The sequence below is a fragment of the Onychomys torridus genome, chromosome 5, assembly GCF_903995425.1.
Source record: "Onychomys torridus chromosome 5, mOncTor1.1, whole genome shotgun sequence".
In the NCBI taxonomy this organism is placed as follows: Eukaryota; Metazoa; Chordata; class Mammalia; order Rodentia; family Cricetidae; genus Onychomys; species Onychomys torridus.
Window position 1 is genome coordinate 88,551,645 of NC_050447.1, and position 18,445 is coordinate 88,570,089.

Below are 18,445 nucleotides of genomic sequence, written 5' to 3' on the forward strand. Positions count from 1 at the left end.
CTGTGACCCCAGAATTTGAAGGCCACCAGCCTGTCACCAGCACTAACTTCATCTCCCTGGACACTTTACCAGCTGACCTTCTGACGACTGTGAGCCATGGAGGCTTTCAAAGAGAATTCCAAACAGAAAACTTCTGGTTCATATGGTCACAATGAGCAAGGATGGGAAGGATCCAGAAAGGGCCATGAGGAACATCTGTCCACAAGAATCACACTCCGGTGGCTGCACATGCTGACCCTACAGTGCTGAGGAGATGACAGGAATGGTTTTCATGTGTGTCAGCCCTGAATCGTCCCATGGCAGTGAGGTTTATTAGTGTCTGCAGAAAGCAACAACCTTAATTTTATCACGATTTCTGCTCTTTGGGAAAAGCACAGCCTCTGGCAACCCACGAGCATATATGAGTGTGGCACCAGAAGTCCCTTGACTTTTAAACATTTTCAAGAATGCACAAGATATGAAAGTCAGGAAGGGATACTCTCATGAAAGAGTTGTAAAGGAAGTCCCAGGAAACAACCAGAGAGCCATCTACCCGTCTAAAAGACCAGCTCACATCAGTCACAAACAGGGCAGGGTGTTGGGTAACAAACCTGTCCATCAACAAGGTTAACACTGCTGTGAGATCCAAGCTCCCCTGCTCTAAAATAAAAGCTGGAAATATGAAGGAGGAAGGCAGGAGGAAAAGATGAAAGACACAATTAAAAAAAAACTCAAAAGGGTTTTTTGGGCTCAGCTGGGAAGCTGCTTGCCAGACCTGAGTTCAGATCCCCAGCACTCACACAGAATCTGGGTGTGGTGGAGGGGACCAGATGCCCAGTTCTTGGAAAATGGGGACAGGAGGGTCCCTGTGTCTCACTAGCCAGCCAGCCTGGCTACATCTTCAAGGGGACAGTTTGGATGAGTATCACCCAAGGGCCACGTATTAGAAGGCTTAGCCTCCAGCCCACCATGTTGGAAGGTGCTGGAATCTTTCAGGGAAGGGTCTGCTCAATGGGACTTTGTCGCAGAAGGGGACACCAAGACAACATTAGTCCCTTCCTACTGCTCCACACCCAGGTATGAGGTGAGTGGTGTAGTTAGCCCCGCCCTCCTGAGATGAGGTGACAGCCTCCCACAGAGGCCTAAGAGCACTGGGCTCCCCAGCCGGTATGAAATTTCAGAATCCAAGACCCAAGTTAACCTTTTCTCTTCTTAGGCCTAGGCTCTCAGTTTATCTGTCAGAGACACGGAAAACTGACACACATCAGGAAGATCTGAACTTTGCAATTTTAATTAAGTGCCTGCCCATCAAAATTCAGCCTCACTCCCATATACAGAAGAGTTCTCACCTGCTGATGTAGCCCAGGCATTCCACCCTCTTAGAAAGTCAGGCTTCTGCCCCTGGGTCAACCACTTAGTATCCTATCTCATATCAGCACACTGAGCCCTGTGGTCCAACTTGATACCAACTGAGAAAGAAGAAATTAGAAGGCACTCTGGATACACTAAGAAATAAAAAGAGAAAGGCAAAACCTGTTGTGGAATATTACTTTAACTCTGTAAAGGTGTGTTACATTTGTTTATGCTGAATTTGTTTAACGATGTAAAGATTTGTTTAACAATTGCTTTGCCTGCCTAAGGTACCTGATGGTCTAATGAAAAGCGGAACGACCAGTAACTAGGCAATAAAGGCAAAGGCAGAGCTGCCAGGCAGAGAGATTAAGAGGAGGAAACTAGGCTCCAGAGGAGTGAGAGTGGACCAGGGAGAGTGAGGGAAATGCCCAGGGCCAACCAGCCAGGCAGCCACCAGACAGCAAGACATATAGTAGGACATACTGAATTGAAGAAAGGTAAAAAGCCCCAAGGCAAGACGAGGAGAAACAGATTAATATAAGTTAAAAAAAATCTAGCCAGAACAAGCCTAAACTAAGGCTGAGCACTCATAACTACTACTAAGTCTCTGTGTCATTATTTGGGAGCTGGTTGGTGGCCCAAAAGAAAGCCTGTTACCAAAACCAAATGCTGAAGGTTCAGTTGAAAGACAGTCATATAAAATGTGCATTTCTGAGCGAGGATACAAAGTTATTCATTCTAACCCTTAAGTCCATTTCATGCAATTTCAAACGCATCCTCAAAAAAAAAATCTCTATTATCTACAGGATATATGAATTATTTAGTTATTTTCAGTTCATACTCACTTCTGTCCACATCACCATCCACAATTATTGGTATGCAGCCAGGACTGAACAACATTTATGAGTAGCATGGACTTCCAGGAATTGTCAGCTAAGTCCTAGAACAAGGCTTGTTCAAAGAGTTGAAGCCTTTAAAGAATCAGAGTTTAAATGTGTAGGATAAAAGACAGAAGGAAACAGAAGGACCGTTAGAAACAAGTCTGTCCTCAGCTTTCATTTCTGTTACAAAGGCATTTTTCAAACTTAGGTTACCAGCTCCCACCCTCCAACTTCCGCAATCAAGAACTTGAGCCTGGATTTAGACTCAACCATGTTGGGAATTTTTGTACCATTTGGACTGTTTTACAGCTTGAATTGCACTTGGTTGTCTTTTTTCTTTTGATTTTTCTCTAAACTCAGTGAGTATCCACTTCCCAGTGAGGTTACCTGCCTCCGAGCTGGACAGGAACAGCAGGTGTCTCTGGTGAGGTCATTGGAAATGTCAGTGAAAGTGATGGAGAAGTGAGAACTTACGTGCATAGGAGCCCTAGCCCCTTCGTCTAAAATACATCTATGTGTTGATGTGCAGTTAAATGCACAGAGCCGTCTGCTGTGGGATAATGTGGGATAATACCCACTACAGCTATTCTTCTCTCCTAAGGGAATTAATTTCTCTGGAGACAAGTCTATGATCCTCAGACATTTTATTTGGGTATCAGTTACCTTTCCGTTTGCTGTGAGTAGGGAAAAAAAAAAAAAAAGACAAAAGCAACTTAAAGAGGAGAGTTTAAGAGTCTACCATGTGTGGAACCAATGGCAGCAGGAGCGTCAGACATCGGGTCACATTATACCCACAGTCAGGACAGCAAGAGGGACCATGCTGGTGCTCAGCTGATTTCCGTCAGTAGTCTGGCGCCTCAGCCCATGGTATAGTGTCAACCACATTTACGGTGGGTCTTACCTCCCCAGTTAGCCTAATCTAGATAATCCCTCACAGACATGCCCAAAGACTTGTCTCTGGAGTAATTCTAGACCATGTTGAGTTGACAGCCAATAACCATCATAGTAGGGTAACACTTCTGTATCCCTCATAACTCAGTAATACAGTCCATTTAAAGGCTATAGGATAAAAATGATAATGAAGGCTGGGTGGTGGCGGCACATGCCTTTAATCCCAGTATTCAGGAGGCAGAGCCAGGTGGATCTCTGTGAGTTTGAGGCCAGCCTGGTCTACAGAGCAAGATCCAGGACAGGCACCAAAGCTATACAGAGAAACCCTGTCTTGAAACCCCCCCCCACACACACACACACAGAGAGAGATAATAAAAGTTCTATTTAACAATATTAATTGTATAAACATGTATTTCTGGGGTTGGATATGTAACTCAGTTGGTTCAGTGTTTGTACTGTGTACATAGCATATACAAGAACCTGGGTTTGATTCCCCCACCTCATAAACTAGCCAAGGTAGTTAATGAATTCCTATCATGTGGAAGGTGGGAGCAGGAGGTTCAGGCGTTCAAGGTCATCCTTGGCTATATAGCTAATTTAAGGTCAGCTGGGACTACATGAAACCCTGTCTCAAAAAAGTAAAGGAACATTTCTGTACACCAACATGCATTCATTCTTTTAACATTTGAGTCTGTTGAATATAGTTTCACATGTATCTTCAAATATTTCTATTAATCTGTTCTGTAACCATCTAGAAAGTTCATTCCTTTCCACATCTTCATGTATACAGCTGGGTGAAAGGAGCTATGGAAAATTCAGCTATTCCTTGATTATAAAAGAAAAATCTCTTTTAAAATCAATTAGTGATATTATTTCAGATGGACAGAATCAGCCAATGGAGAAAACATGGAAAAGGAGAGAAGGAAGAAGGAAACACAGGGTAATCAGACATCCATGGGAGGACTTAGGGCCCCATGAAAGGGCCCTGGAACATCTGGGCAGTTAATTTAAAAATGGATTGTGGATTCAGGGCTCGATAAAGTCTCCCAAGAAGCTGAAAATGCATCTCACCACGGGACTCCACATAAATCCTCATGAATTTATATTAATAGTAGACTGATATTCCATCCTTATGCAGGAGCAAAAAAGGAAATAACACCAGCCTAAGATCACTAAATACCAATAAGATTGGCACTTAAAGCTACAAGTTTGGATTGTGGAAGGGATGGGGAAAAAGGGTAGGTAGACTAAAAGAGCGAGATGGCTTATCGTACCACAGTACACGGAAATAGGGTACTAAATTGTGTTAGACACTAAAATAACACACTGTGCCACACACATGAAGGAGATTTTGGCCACAGCAGCAAAGCCGGCTCATCATCAAAGACCCTCAAGTTCAGGGCCCTGTGACAAAAAAGACATTAAGACTGAATGAGTACCCTCTGCTGGGGGCAATTTACTGATGATTACCAAAGTCTAAGATAGTTTTCATTTAGCCCCGCATTTCTGTAGAATACGTAAGTGTTCCCTGAGGCAGAAATAAATATATAAATAAACAACCCCCCTCCACAAATTGTGGTTTCCGGCAACGTTAATCAACAGAAAGAATTAAACAGAATGTCTTTAAGATTACCCATGACCTTATTTATGGCTTCATTACTTTCACAATCTCATTTGTTGGGTTCTTTGTGTCACCTCAGCCTTTATTTTAATTGCAGAATCTCTAACTGTATTAGACAGCTTGGAGAATGGGGGGCTGTCCACTTTGTGTGCGCTAGCTAGTTTTAGGTCGACTTGACACAAGCTAGAGTCCTTTTAGAAGAGGGAGCCACAGTTGAGAAAATTCCCCAACCTGACTGGCCAGTGGACAAGCTTATGGTGCATCACATTGACTGGTGAATGACGTGGGGGGTCCAGCTCAATGCAGACAGTGTCACTCCTGGGCTGCTGGTCCTGGGTGCTTTAAGGAAGAGGCTGAGCAAGCCATGGGGAGCAAGCCCATATGCAGCACCCCTCCATGGCCTCTGCATCAGCTCCTGCCCCCAGGTTCCTAGTCTGACTACCCTCAGTTACCTGGAAGTGTAAGCCAAAAAACCCCTTTTCCTCCCCAAGTTTCCTTCATTCATGGTGTTTTATCACTCCAATAGAAACCCTAACTAGGACACTCTTTCTCACCAACACACAACACACACAGACTTGTAACCCCAAAAGCCAAATGGCTCACCTGTGTACCTGGAGCAATTAGGTTTATACTTTCACACTGACAAGGAGTTAGCAAAGAGATGTGAACCAACAGGGTACTGCAGAATATGTAGGAGGGGGCCTGAACTGAGAAGCTGGGGAACCAGATGTCCCATGTTGAGGCAATAGACTACAACTAAGACACAAGCTATAGAATAATTTCAAGTAAAGGTGAGGCATAGTCATAATTTAAGTTCAAAACCCCAGGTAGTGGTTGAAGTAGGGACTTGTCAAGAACAAGACTGGAGACAAGGAGGATGCTGGGAGACTCCTGTAGGCCATGGGAGCAGTGCCGTAGAAGAGAAAGAGACTCGGAATTCCCTAGCTTGGCAAACTGGCAGGCACCTGTCATGGGCTACAGCTGAAGGGTCCTGTCTCTAGAAGATAGTGATGGTAGTTCAAGCAGCCTGTTTCTCAGAGTGGGGGCCCATTCCACTGGGAAGTGGGGGCGGGGCTGGAAAACTGCAGCAAATAAGGAGCAGGAAGCCAGATGCAGGTATGGATAGCTTCTTGCTCCTGAGCTGAGAAGGAGGTTGAAAGGAGTGATGGAGTTGAGACACTTGTAGAGGCTGGAGCTAAAGAAGCAGCCAGTGTCAGAAATGGACAGATGGCAGATGGTACCGACACCTGGCCCAGGTCCCATGGGGCACAGGACAGCGGTGGTCTCTACAGACTCACTGACAGTTTTTACCCCTGTCTAGAACTACCTTCTCACATTTCAAGAAAAGCAGACGTAAATAATAAGAAGTGAGTGGAAGTAGTATTTGACTTTTTGAATAGCAAACACAATTTTGTTATATGACCCAACATTTTCCAAAGGGCACACATTTAATAACTGCCTGTATCTCAGAAAATTAGTTTTGTACTGTGTCTGCCAGACTTCTTTTTGACTCAATAGGATTCCAGTTTTAGTGAGGAGGGGGGAACAAGTTCATAAAGGTCTTTTCTTTTAAAACTGGCATTTTCCCTTCATGGTAAAATGCATGCAAAAAGCATATGATTATGGTATTTATGCTTCCATTAAGGCGTCCTAGTCAAGCTCAACGAGTCTAGCCTACTATTTTCCTGCATTTAGATTTGGAACAGCACAGTTCCTGCTTTATTTCAATTATATTTGAGGACAATGCATTCTTGGCAGCAAGTGATTGCACAGTGACAGTAAGCAAATGTCCATAGAGCTGCCTCCGAGTCCAGGGCCTGAATACAAATACAGACTGCACAGTGTCCTCCAGAAAATAAAAAAAATACTGACCATGACTTCAGCATAGCTTTGTTAGAATTCGAATCACTCTAAACTCCCTACATGGAATTGTGTAACTTGTATGAAAAGAAACCCAGTGATGTTAAGAAACAATGAATAACATACAGGAAGTATAACACAAATGCAAGATAGCCACTTAATAAAATGATTTACTCAAGGTGAACTGTGAATGAAATGAGCTGTGGCCAGTGATGATTATAATTGCTTCACAGCTTTGCTATTAACAGATGTTATTGGCTAGCTCATGGTAGAACCCATGTTTTTCTTTTCCATAGCCCAAGTACATTGTGTTCCCAATATGGACGAGTCAGCTACACACAAGTCAACTGTGGAACGTATTAAAGCAGTGGGCAGTAGTCAGCCAGACCTAGAGGATCAGAATTCCTAGGAGATCAGCATACCTGGGAGAGGTTCTTGCAGTGGGGTTCATTTGCTGAGGGTTCCCAGCCCTCCTACCCAGGCAGCTCTGGGAATGGACCCCACATGAAACCTTTTACACTGTGCTGTGCAGAGATGGGTGGACTACTCTGGGTTCTCTGCATACTCTACAAATTGAAAACCACTGTTCTAGAACATAGCCTATGTGGCAGCTTGGTATGAGTGCAACAAACTCCTCAGATAATCCGTTTGTAAACAGGTTTGCTCAGGGGCTGGAGATATAGCTCATTCGATAAAGTGCCTGCCAAACCATGGCTAAAATCCTGGGCTCTAGTCCCAACATTTGCATGAACTGGGCATGGTGGCACATGGCCAGCATTTGGAAGGTAGAGGCAGGTGATAATTTCAAAGTTACCGTTGGCTTCCTACTTAGTTTAAGGCCAGCCTGGGATACATGAGATTTTGTCTCAACCTCTCACCTTGCCCTGTTTAAAAAAAGGGGAGGGCCTTTTCTGGCCTTCATTATGTGGGCTTCAGCCCATAGTCAGTTGCCCATCTTGTTTTGTGGTTGGAAAGGAGAGTACATGATGGTTGGAGTGTATGGTAAACAGCAATTCATACCCGAAGGACAGGAAGCAAAGAGAGTAAGAGACCAAGGTCCCACTCTCCCCTCATGGATACACTCCCAGTCACTTGTGGGCCTCACTGGCTCCCACCTGTTAAAAGTCCCCCCCCCCTTCTCCATGGCACCATGTACTGGGAACTCTAAACTACAGGGGCTGAAGGAAATTGTTTAAGCCCCAGACTACAGTCAAGTCTCTGACAGTTCCAATCATGGGTACTGCTGCTAGCCCCACTAGGAGCCTGCCTGTTGTGGACAGAAAGGCCAAAAGTAGAGTTGAAGCTTGAGCATCTCCTGTTGATGATTCTACTCTCTGTGGAAGCTCAGGAGTTAGGGATCAGCAGGAATTCCATGAAAAGAGAACATGAAGACTTCCAATGGATTCCATGGAAAAGTACAAAACGAAGATCTTCCAATTCTAAAAGACCCTGACTGAAACTTGTCACTCTTGTCCAACTCATAAATGAGCCAGGGGTACCCAACCTTCAAGTTTCACTGTTTGAAGGAAACACTTTATGACCTGCCCACCCTCGGTTCTGTTTCATTCACTGTTTTCTGTATCTATGTGAGGAATGCTGTGCTCTCTTTAGAATAAAACCCCTTTGGTAAACAACACCTGTAACACAAATTCTGAAATAGTGTTTATGATGCACTGGGCACAGAGCTAAGTAAGCACTTTGCAATCAACAGAGCTAGTCTTTGCCAAGCCTCATGAGCAAATGCCACTGATAGCCCATTTCACAGGTGAAGGGAATGAAACCAAGTGCTCAGCTCACAACAGAAGAGCACAGAGCCAAACTCTGGTGAGCTGGTGTCATAGTTCAAGTTCATGATCTCAACTGCCTCTGATCTTATAGGAGAATTGTCCAATGAGGTGGGAGTTATTAGGGTTTAAAAGTGTCTTAAACAGCTAAAAAAGGTTCTGCTGGCCAACAATCAACTGATAAATGCAGCATGAATCAGGCAGCCTCAGCACTGGGTGGGGGGTGCAGGCATGAGGGTGAGATGCTCAAGGTCATCCTTGGCTGCGACGTGTGTTTGAGGTCAGCCTAGGATGCATAAGATTCTGTCTTTAAAAAGGAGAAGGAGCAGGGGTGAGGAGTATAGGTAAGTGGGGAGGGAAGGAAGAGAAGGGGAAATGAGGAAAGAGGAGAACAGGGCTTCTCTTTGAGCTCTTTTGTATACAATTCCTCATACCCAAACTGGAGTCTGGCCTCTTGAAACAGAAATCTCTAGGCAGCAACTTTAGCAACAGGCTAATTTTTCCAAGGTGACAAGGAGCCAGGCCAGGCACATCAGGAGGGGATTGCCACTGCTCAAAGGCTTGCATGTGGCTTTCCCTTTTAGGCTTTTTAGGTAAGGCCTGCCCTGGAACACCTATCCAAGATCCTAGCAGAAAACACGAAAACACCAAAGTGCAATCCCAAACAGCCTTATGATTCTGATGTGCTAGGGATGGGATCAAGGGGTTAAGATGTGCAAGGGAGATCCTCCATCACAAGAAACACACACACACACACACACACACACACACACACACACACACAATCAGAAAAAAAAAAAAAAAAAAGCTCTGTAGGAAGTTCTATCTGCCAAGCTGCTTTCAATGTTTATTAGTTAGAACTGTCACATAACTCACTAGGAGTTTAAGAACTGAAATGCTTAGGTAGGCACTTGCCTATCTGAGTAAAACAAGGCTTTATTCCATAATGAAGCGGAGAGAATAGATACTGGGTAGGTAGGCAACTGGTAGTGTCTTCCAGAGTGCAGAAAAGGATGGAAATATGGCATACACACTGGATCAGACACAGGGTTCTCGGCCAACCAGAACACACCAGCCGAAGAAGTTACCTTAGCCAGGGAAATACAGGACTATGAACCACTGGCCATGCCTAAATCTTCAAAGTCCTTAGTTATACAGAGAATAAATAAGAAGCATACTAACGTTATGGTGAATATAAGCCTAATTATTCACACAGAACACAGATTAGGGTCTGCCTCTTTAGCACATATCTAGTGTGAAAAATCAAAAATGTTACCAAGGACGGGAATAAAGAATAGAAGGTGGCACCATGACTACGGCATGAACTCAGGTACTAGTCCATGTGCGGATACAGTTAGGCATGCACGAGAATACTGACAGAATAAACATGCATGAAATGAAACAGTAATAAAGGGAAGGTAACTAAAGCTTGTATACAGGTACGAATTCACCTGTGGACCACTTCAACAGGCACAAAGCTATCTCTAAGCATAACTTTAAGCATCCAAGAAAGCCACCATACATATAATATGTGGAGCTGGGAAAGTGTGCCCATTGTGACATCAGGTTCACATCTTTTAATGTATTTCCCACCTTGCCTCTACACTTCTGACTGTGAGATCCATCAAAATGACTGAGCAAAGCATTCTGTGGACTGCTTTTTTTACTGAGCAAAGAAAATCTGAGAAGCACTCCAGATTATCAGCGATGCCTACACTCCCACAAAATACAGAGATCTGAAAAGCAAAGTTCAACAGATAACCTTTGCAAATTTTGGTGACATTTAGTCAGTCAACAAGCATCTGTACGTTATCCATCAGAGGAAACTTCTAAGTAGTTTTAAGTTCTGTATTTCCATTACAACGATTACTTTTTTAAGTTCATATAAGCATATTTTAGATCACCTTGCAGGCATGTTAAAGTCATTGCCTAAATTTAGTTTTACATACAGAAAGATACCAAGCAATGCCACTTTCACTGTCTCAACTTAAGGATAGCAAAAACTGGGTGATTCCATAAATGATATCTCAATATGATATTCAGTCAAAGATCACGGGCCACAAATTTGCACAAGTACTGAAGGAATCAAGAGAAAGGGATGGGTGAAATGAATCTGCATGTGCCTCACAAAAGTATCAAAACCAACTCAAGCCCGCCTGGGCATGAGAATGGCAGGTGTGGACCATCATACCCAGTGTACCTATTGGTTTTGGTTACAATGCACCAATAAAATAAAATGATGAAAAAATATTATAGGCCACATTAACATAGTTCGCTGAAATGCAATGGATTTGTCATTTTGTTTATAGCTAACTTTGTAAAGATTAAAGTTTTATTAGATGTCTAATGGTTATACACAGGAGCCCAGTCCCACTTTTTCTTTATATGTAAGTAACTATTATAATCATAACAATTTACAGCAGTGTGGCAGTAGCAAGAGATCGCCTTTTCCTAGGAAAGGACTTCTACACTACCCGAGTGTGAACAGATTTTCTATAGCTTTCTCTTCACCAATAAAGACAACGGAGTGAGGCCATGCTCCCAAGCCAAACCCATATTCAGCAACAGGAGAGAAGAAAGGTTTGATAGCCACAAAGGCCACTTCTAAAGTAGAAGCACCATTAGTCATTAAAAGGTACCTTATTCTCTGCAAAAAATAGCATTAAAAAGTTTGGCGAGTGTCTGCAATCTTTTGTTTTCCCTGCAAAAATAAACCAAGGCCCTGTAGGTAGAGCTGAGGGGCCTTGGAAGAAAGCAGTATCAAAGGCGTGGCTCTAAGACTCTGCTCAGTGTGACCCCGCCCTACAAAGTAGACTGTGGGTGGGCATGAGCTGGGTCTGTTTTAGATCTGGGTTAGCAGAGTAGGACATGCAGACCCCAGGTTTAGATGCTGCAAGCTGGAGTAGGGAGCACTCTGAAAATGCTCCACCCTTCTGAACACTTGCAGAGGCCTTCGGGAGAGGTGGCTACTCTTGGGGAGTACTGGGGTGTAAGACAAGCTGTTTGTGGTTAGTGAGAACAGGAGGGTCCTCTCCAACTGTCCCTTGCTGCAGCCCTTCCTCCAGTTTTCAGATTTGGGAGTTAGTGTGGGAGATATGGAAATGGTTAGCTCTTTTGTCTGCCATCAATAACTCCTAGGCCATCTTTTCCCAGTTCCCCCAGGAGTCACTAGGCGACAGTGCTGGTGTTTTGGTGGCCCTTTCTCTCAAGAAAGTACCTTCAGATGCTACTTAACCTTCTGCAAGCAGCTTCCACAATCACAGCAGAAATGAGGTAAGAAGCTTTTAAAGAAAATGTCACTGCCACTGATGAGAACTTCATTCTTGAGTTCTGACATACACACACATTAATACACACACGAGCCTTCTGGGGGACACAAGGAAGAGGCTGGAGCAACCCTAAGTGTTCATGTTAGAGGACTCCCTCCTCATATTCAATGGTAAATAGATGTTCTGGGATACTCAGGAAAAATCTAAACTACAGTGAAGGTGCAGGGTCAGAACAATTGCCTTGGGATGCACTCATAAGGGAGCTGTTGTGATTGCTTTTGTTCCTATCTGCTATTTTTAAAAATGTTTCTTTCTGTAATTGCCGGAAGTTGCTATCTGCATTTGCAAGCTTCTGCTACTAACAGCTAGAAGTCAGTGATTAAATAAGAGCTGTTGCAAAACTGAAGTGAGGAATCATCACCAGAGTCCACTGATTGTGTCCTGCAGAGGACTCGGAACCAAGGCCTGCAAGGCCAGCATCAATTAGGGGATCCTAAAAAATTCAAGTTCTTGGACTCCACCCTCAACCTCCTGCATCAAAACAGTCAGCCAGGGTTTCGAGAAGCCTTTCAGGCATGCCTAATGCACATAAATGCTTCAGAAACACTGTTTTTAAGTAAAACCATTTATAATTTACAAAGCCCAGCTGCCATAGAGAGCGATAAGCGACGTTTATAACACGATTGGCGTATTGTTTATGACAATAGTGTGCACATGTTTGATATGAAAGGAAATGAGAATTATTCTCTTCAAAGCTAAACTCCATATGGTGTTTGAGTCTATAAAGGGAGGGGTGGGGAAAGATCCATTCAAGATTGTTTCAGCTAAAATCTGAAATATGTATATTGCTATTTGAAGTAAGTATAGCAGCAGTACATAGAGCCTTAATAAGTGTATGTCAGTAATATAGTCTCACAGACTCAGTTAAATAACTAGATAACCATTAAAACACAATCGGCATTTCACTCTGTCTGCTGTACTGATAAACATATCAGACCCGAAGCCTATGGTGCCTAACAAGCCTCTTGTGGAGCCGATGTGTAATAGTCCTTATTTACTAATTGTTTCATAGTATAAAATTATGCCACCCCAAAGTGGCCCTTCTAAGTCATAGTCCAAATGAATGTCCCAGCATTTAGTTATCCTACCCAGAAGCCCCTCTAGCAAGATGAGAATGCATTGCTTAAGGTTGAGCTTGACTTCAATCTAATCTGTAAGCCAGGGGCAGGTAAAGTCCAAGAGGCATGAAGAGCAGGGAGAGCCAGGCTGCAACTGTAAGGAAAACAATCAAAACTTCTTGCTGTTCTTTCCATTAGCCATTGATTTGTGCCAACTCAATAGCTTTAGCCACAGCAGCATTTTACAGGCAGGCAATAACCAGCATTTTACAATGCCAACATCGTGTCCGGCATAGACGCCAGGCTATGACTACCAGCACCTACCTGTCCCCAGGTTTGGAGCTCCGTGGTTTTTTCACTTGTGCATACAAAGTGTCCATCAGGTGCCCTTCCCTTGGGCTCTGTGGTCTGGCATTGAGAGCCAAGCAGCCTTCATAGGATGACATGCCCCCATACAGCAACTCGTCATCACAGCCAAATGTTCGATGGAAATCTTGGATTTCGGCATAGTCGCGCTCTCGAGCCTGCCGCTCCCTAAATTCTCGAGTTTTGGCTTGAATCCTGTAAAATTGGAACAATGCTGAAGCAGGAGAAATTATTCCTTTGCTATGAAGCAAATACAGGATTCTTCATCAAGCTGTGCTGTGGGAGGTACTTTGTTTCATGCAGTTATAGAGGAGGTGTGTTATGAGTGATCATTTATGCACATTTTAGATTCTCATGTAATGCCATAAACACTAAACATAACCATTTTGTTCTTGGCAGTATGACTCAGTGATTAGCTCACACTGATTAGCTGACATCAAAAAAATAAAAACAAGGGGTCTCAGAAATAGCTTGGACAGTAAAGGGCCTGCTGCTTAGGACTGAGTTTGAGCCCCAGTACATACAACAAGCAGGGTGGCAGGTACCAGCAATCCCTGAGAAGACAGGGTAATCCCTGGGGCTTACTGAGTAGCAAATCGGTGAGCTGCAGTTTCAATGAAAGACCAGGTGGGGAGTGGCAGAAGATGACACTAATGGAGACTCCAGCATCTCCATGCACACCCACAAATGTGCATGTGCACATGGCCACACATACAGCCAACTGTTCTTTGGGTTGAATTTGAGTCCTGCCCCATGGGTAAAATGTATTGCCTGATATTATAAACCTGGTCAAAAGCCCATGGCTGGCAAGGTCACAGGAGCTACAAGGCAATCTCCAACTGTTGTTTTATTCATTTAACTTGATGTCAAACTGCTTTTTAAATACTTAACACACTCACACTCTACTTGGGCATGACTTCTGATTTTTAAAGACAAAAAGTAATTTTAGAAAGTTACACATACTCTGTCCATCTGTCTATTGCCTGTCACCTAGCTGCATGTATGTGCAGGTGGAATGAACACACACCACTCAAAGAAAAGCCAGGCAGACATGAGGATCTGGGTGACTTCAGCAGGAGTGTGCTCCTCACTGCATCAATGGAAGAAAAACCTTCAATCAGAGACACTGGTTTTGATTTCAAATTTTTCAGACAGAATGGAATTCCAGAACGGATCAAATACAGAAAAGACACCCACACAATCAAATTCTGAAATAAAAACTGCCTGCATTAGAAATAGAAACAGATCTTAAATGATTATTTTTACTGATTTAAAGATTTTTTTTTTTTTTGAGCTGAGGATCGAACCCAGTGCCTTGCATTTGCTAGGCAAGTGCTCTACCACTGAGCTAAATCCCCAACCCTGATTTAAAGATTTTATTAAATTACTTCATACAAAGACCCCCTTCAAATTATATTGATATTAATTTTTGCCCTAATTAAAAAACAGCAATTCTCAGTTAAATTTGATAATTTTTGATGGGGAAGTATTTTCATTACACATTTGTAAATTTAATTGCTTATCTATAAGCAACAAACCCTGGCAAGGAGGTGGGGGAAAGTTTCCTTATCCTGGGGATGTATGTCTATGAAACTTGAAGGAAAATACTGCAGAGGTTCTCTGAAATATTCAGAATCACTGTGCACATACCCAGCAGGACATCACTGCTTAAACATAAGTCTGATGTCTTATTATCATCTTTATACTTCAGTTCTATGTTGGTATTTACATGTGCGTATGGGTGCTCACAGGAACCAGAGGCATTGTATTTCCAGAGCTGGAGCTATAGGTACACTCTTTGCCAACCAACGTGGTTGCTGGAAATTGAACTCACAGGTCCTCTGCAAGAGAAGTGTTCTCACAGTCACTGAGCTATCTTTCAGCACCAACTCTGGGTGTTTTTAAGACAAAAAGTGATTTGCTAAAGAGCTATGCACCACAAAAATCCATGTGTTTACAGTAGCACTTTTCACAATACTTTTAATGGGGAATCAATCTAAGTGCTCAAAAATGGATAGATTTATAAATATGGGGTATATATACAAATGAATACTATTCAGCCATGTAAAGAATGGGCTTCTATCTGTTAGGGTGATGTAAATAAGGTCAGAGGGCATCATGCCCAGTGACAGAAGCCAGATGCACACAGACAGACATCTCCCAGCAGTGAGTCAAAGGGTAGCTGCTAGAGGCTGGAGCAGGGCTGCGTGGGGGAAGGGGAGAGGTTGCAGAGAGGTCAAAGTCACAATCAGGAAGGAAGGTCGGAATCTCATTTTTGTGGCACTGGGCAGTGACCTCAGCTAGCAGCAATGTGCACATGGAGACAGAGGACAGAATTTGAACTCTGTGTTTGAGAATATGGTATAGTCACTTCCCCGATTTGATCATTACACCATGTGTGAGAGTATCATACTGTGCACTAGATGTAAGCACAGCCATGTCAAAAAAAAAAAAAAATGTAAAAGTCAGTGAAGACTTATTTCTGTGGAGTAGCATTTTAAGACTCATTTCAACGTTTCATTGTATTTACCTTTCTTCATATTTGAACTAGACTTCTGTTTGCATAAATGCCACCTGCAAATATACTGAAAAGAACCCAGAAAAGGCACCCAAATCATATGGAGACAATGCTATCTATGTATGTGCACACCAGAGAGAGAGAGAGAGAGAGAGAGAGAGAGAGAGAGAGAGAGAGAGAGAGAGAAGAGAAGAGGAGAGGAGAGGAGAGGAGAGGAGAGGAGAGGAGAGGAGAGGAGAGGAGAGGAGAGGAGAGGAGAGGAGAGAAATAAGAAAATAAAGCTGGAGGCCAATATTTTCATTAACATAGAAGCAGAAATCCTCAACAGAATATTAGTGAACAAAATTCAACAATCATACACTATGACCAAGTGGGCTCATCACAAGAATGTGACCTAGACTAGATTTTTAAAAAGTCACATGATTCTATCAAATGATGCAAAAGAATTTGACAAGTTTACCCTCATTATGGCAAAAATCCTCAGAAAAACAACACTACAGCAGAACCTCCTAAGCTTAATAAAAGTGTTTCTCCAAACCCTATAGTTTTCCTTGACACAAAGTGGAGAAAATGAATGTTTCCCTTCCAACAGGCAGTAAGGTAGACACACAGGCCACCATCATTCCATACAGGGCTGGAAGTTCTTGACAATTATACAAACCTGGCCACAGAAATGAAAAGCAGACAAGTAGGAGAGGAGAAATGAGTCTTGTTTTCAGATAATATGGTCTAACTGGAAATCCAAAGCAACGTACAAAAATCTAGAACAACAAAGCAAGATTGGCAGATGACGGAGTACAAGATCACCATGTAAGGCCCCAGGAGGCAGCTGAGGAAGTAGTTCAGGTTGGAGAATGCCTGTCTTCTATGTATGAGCCTTGGATGTAATCCTCAGGACAGTATAACCTGAGTGTAATGGTGCACAGGCATAATACCAGCATTTGGGAAGAGACAGGGAGTCAGAATGTTATGAGTGTCCTTAGCTACATCGTGAGTTCCAGGCCAGCCTGGTACTGGAGGGTTACAGGAGACCTTGTTTTAAAACAAAACAATACAAAACTCCATTGAGCCAGGCGGTGGCGGCACACACCTTTAATCCCAGCACTCGAGAGGCAGAGGCAGGTGGATCTCTATGAGTTCAAGGCCAGGCTGGTCTACAAAGCGAGTTCCAGGACAGGCTCCAAAGCTACACAGAGAAACCCTGTCTTGAAAAAAACAAATACAAAATAGATTAAAATGTAACAGAACAGGGACAAGGCCAGTGTGGTGAAAACTATGTAATGGAGCTGAGAGAAATGAAAGACCATGTGAGGAACAGAGAGGTACCCTGTACTCACAGGGGCAACACTCCATGTAAGAAGTGGTCAATTCTCCCTACAGTGATACACAGGCTAACTGCAAGTCTTATAAAAACCCAGCAAGATTTCCATAGCTACTGATGAGATTATTTTACAATCTAATTTGGGCTGGGGTGTAGCTCAGTGGAAGTCTGTGTTGAGCATCTGGGAGCCCAGACTTTGATCTTTAACATTGCATGCATAAAAATACCATGTGTAATATGCATGAGGAAAGACAAAGGCTAGAATAAACAATGGCAAACAAAGAACAATTAGGCGGTGGTTAACCTTGACTGTCAACTTCGACTTGACAGGACTTAGAATCACCAGTCAGATCTCTGGGTGTAACCTGTTGTGAGTTTCTGGATTGGGTTAAATGAGGCAGGAAGAGACCTTCGAGGGAAAGGCTCAGCACCGGCATTCACCTCCCACTTTCTGACGACAGGCGCATCTGAACCTCTGCCTCCACACTCCTCCTGCTCTGCCTTCCCCATGATGACCACAGTAACCTCAAGTGTGAGTCAACCTGAAGGCTTCCTCCTTAGTGTGCTTTTCTCAGGAATTTAACAGCAGCAACCAACAAGTAAGAAGAATCACACTTCAGACTGTAGATCCTAATACAATAATTGCTCTATGGGTCTGTCCCTCCAACAAACACCACGCAGTCTACATTAAAGTTATTGGAAGTTCAATAGCAATGAACTGTCCCTGTGTGTCCACAGACGGGGTCACATGAAACTAAAAAGTTTATGCACAGCAAAAGAAACTACTATCAGTGAACACAGACAGCCCACAGGATGGGAGAAAATTTTTACCAGCTACACTTCAGACAAAGGGCTAATAGCTAGAATTTGCCAAGAATTGCAGTAAATAAAGCTTTCTAGTCAACAAATGGGCTAATGAATTGAATAGACAGTTAAGAAAGAGAGAGAGAGAAACTTTGTTAGAAAGTCCTCAACAATCCTAACCACCAGGGAAATGCAAATTGAAAGTACCTTAAGATACCACCTCAGCCCAGTTAGAATGGCTGTCATCAAGAAACCTGACAATAAATGTTAGAGAGGATGTCCAGAGAGAGGAGCCGTTATTCACTGTTGGCGGAGTGCAAATGAACATAGCCATTGTGGAACTCAGTGTGGAGACCCCCTAGAAATAAAATAGAACTCGTGTCCTGGCTCTTCCTCTTCTAGGCACATACCCAGAGATCGCCGCACTGTGTTATAGGTATATTGGTGTCCTCATATTTATTGCTGCCTTACTATAATGAGGAAATGAAACCAACCCAGCTGTCCAACAGCAGGTAAATGGATAATGAAAATCCAGTACATACATAAGCTGGAATACTATTCAGCTCTGAAGAAAAAGGAAATAACAAAACTTTCAGGAAAATGGACAGACTTAGAATATGCATGGTCTCCCTCATATGCAGACCCTAGTCTATAACTTGTATGTGTGTGTGTGTAAACAC

General features: G+C 43.1%; 1 protein-coding gene across 6 annotated transcripts in view; it reads right to left on the minus strand.

Moving 5' to 3' along the window:
- The window catches only part of Pard3 (par-3 family cell polarity regulator), a 539,860-nt gene that overhangs the window by 118,064 nt on the left and 403,351 nt on the right, over positions 1-18,445 (minus strand). For all 6 annotated transcript variants that reach the window (XM_036187591.1, XM_036187588.1, XM_036187587.1 and 3 more), the window contains one exon: positions 13,081-13,317. In XM_036187591.1, the coding sequence (XP_036043484.1) occupies positions 13,081-13,317 (237 nt within the window). The remainder of the gene's footprint in view (positions 1-13,080; positions 13,318-18,445) is intronic.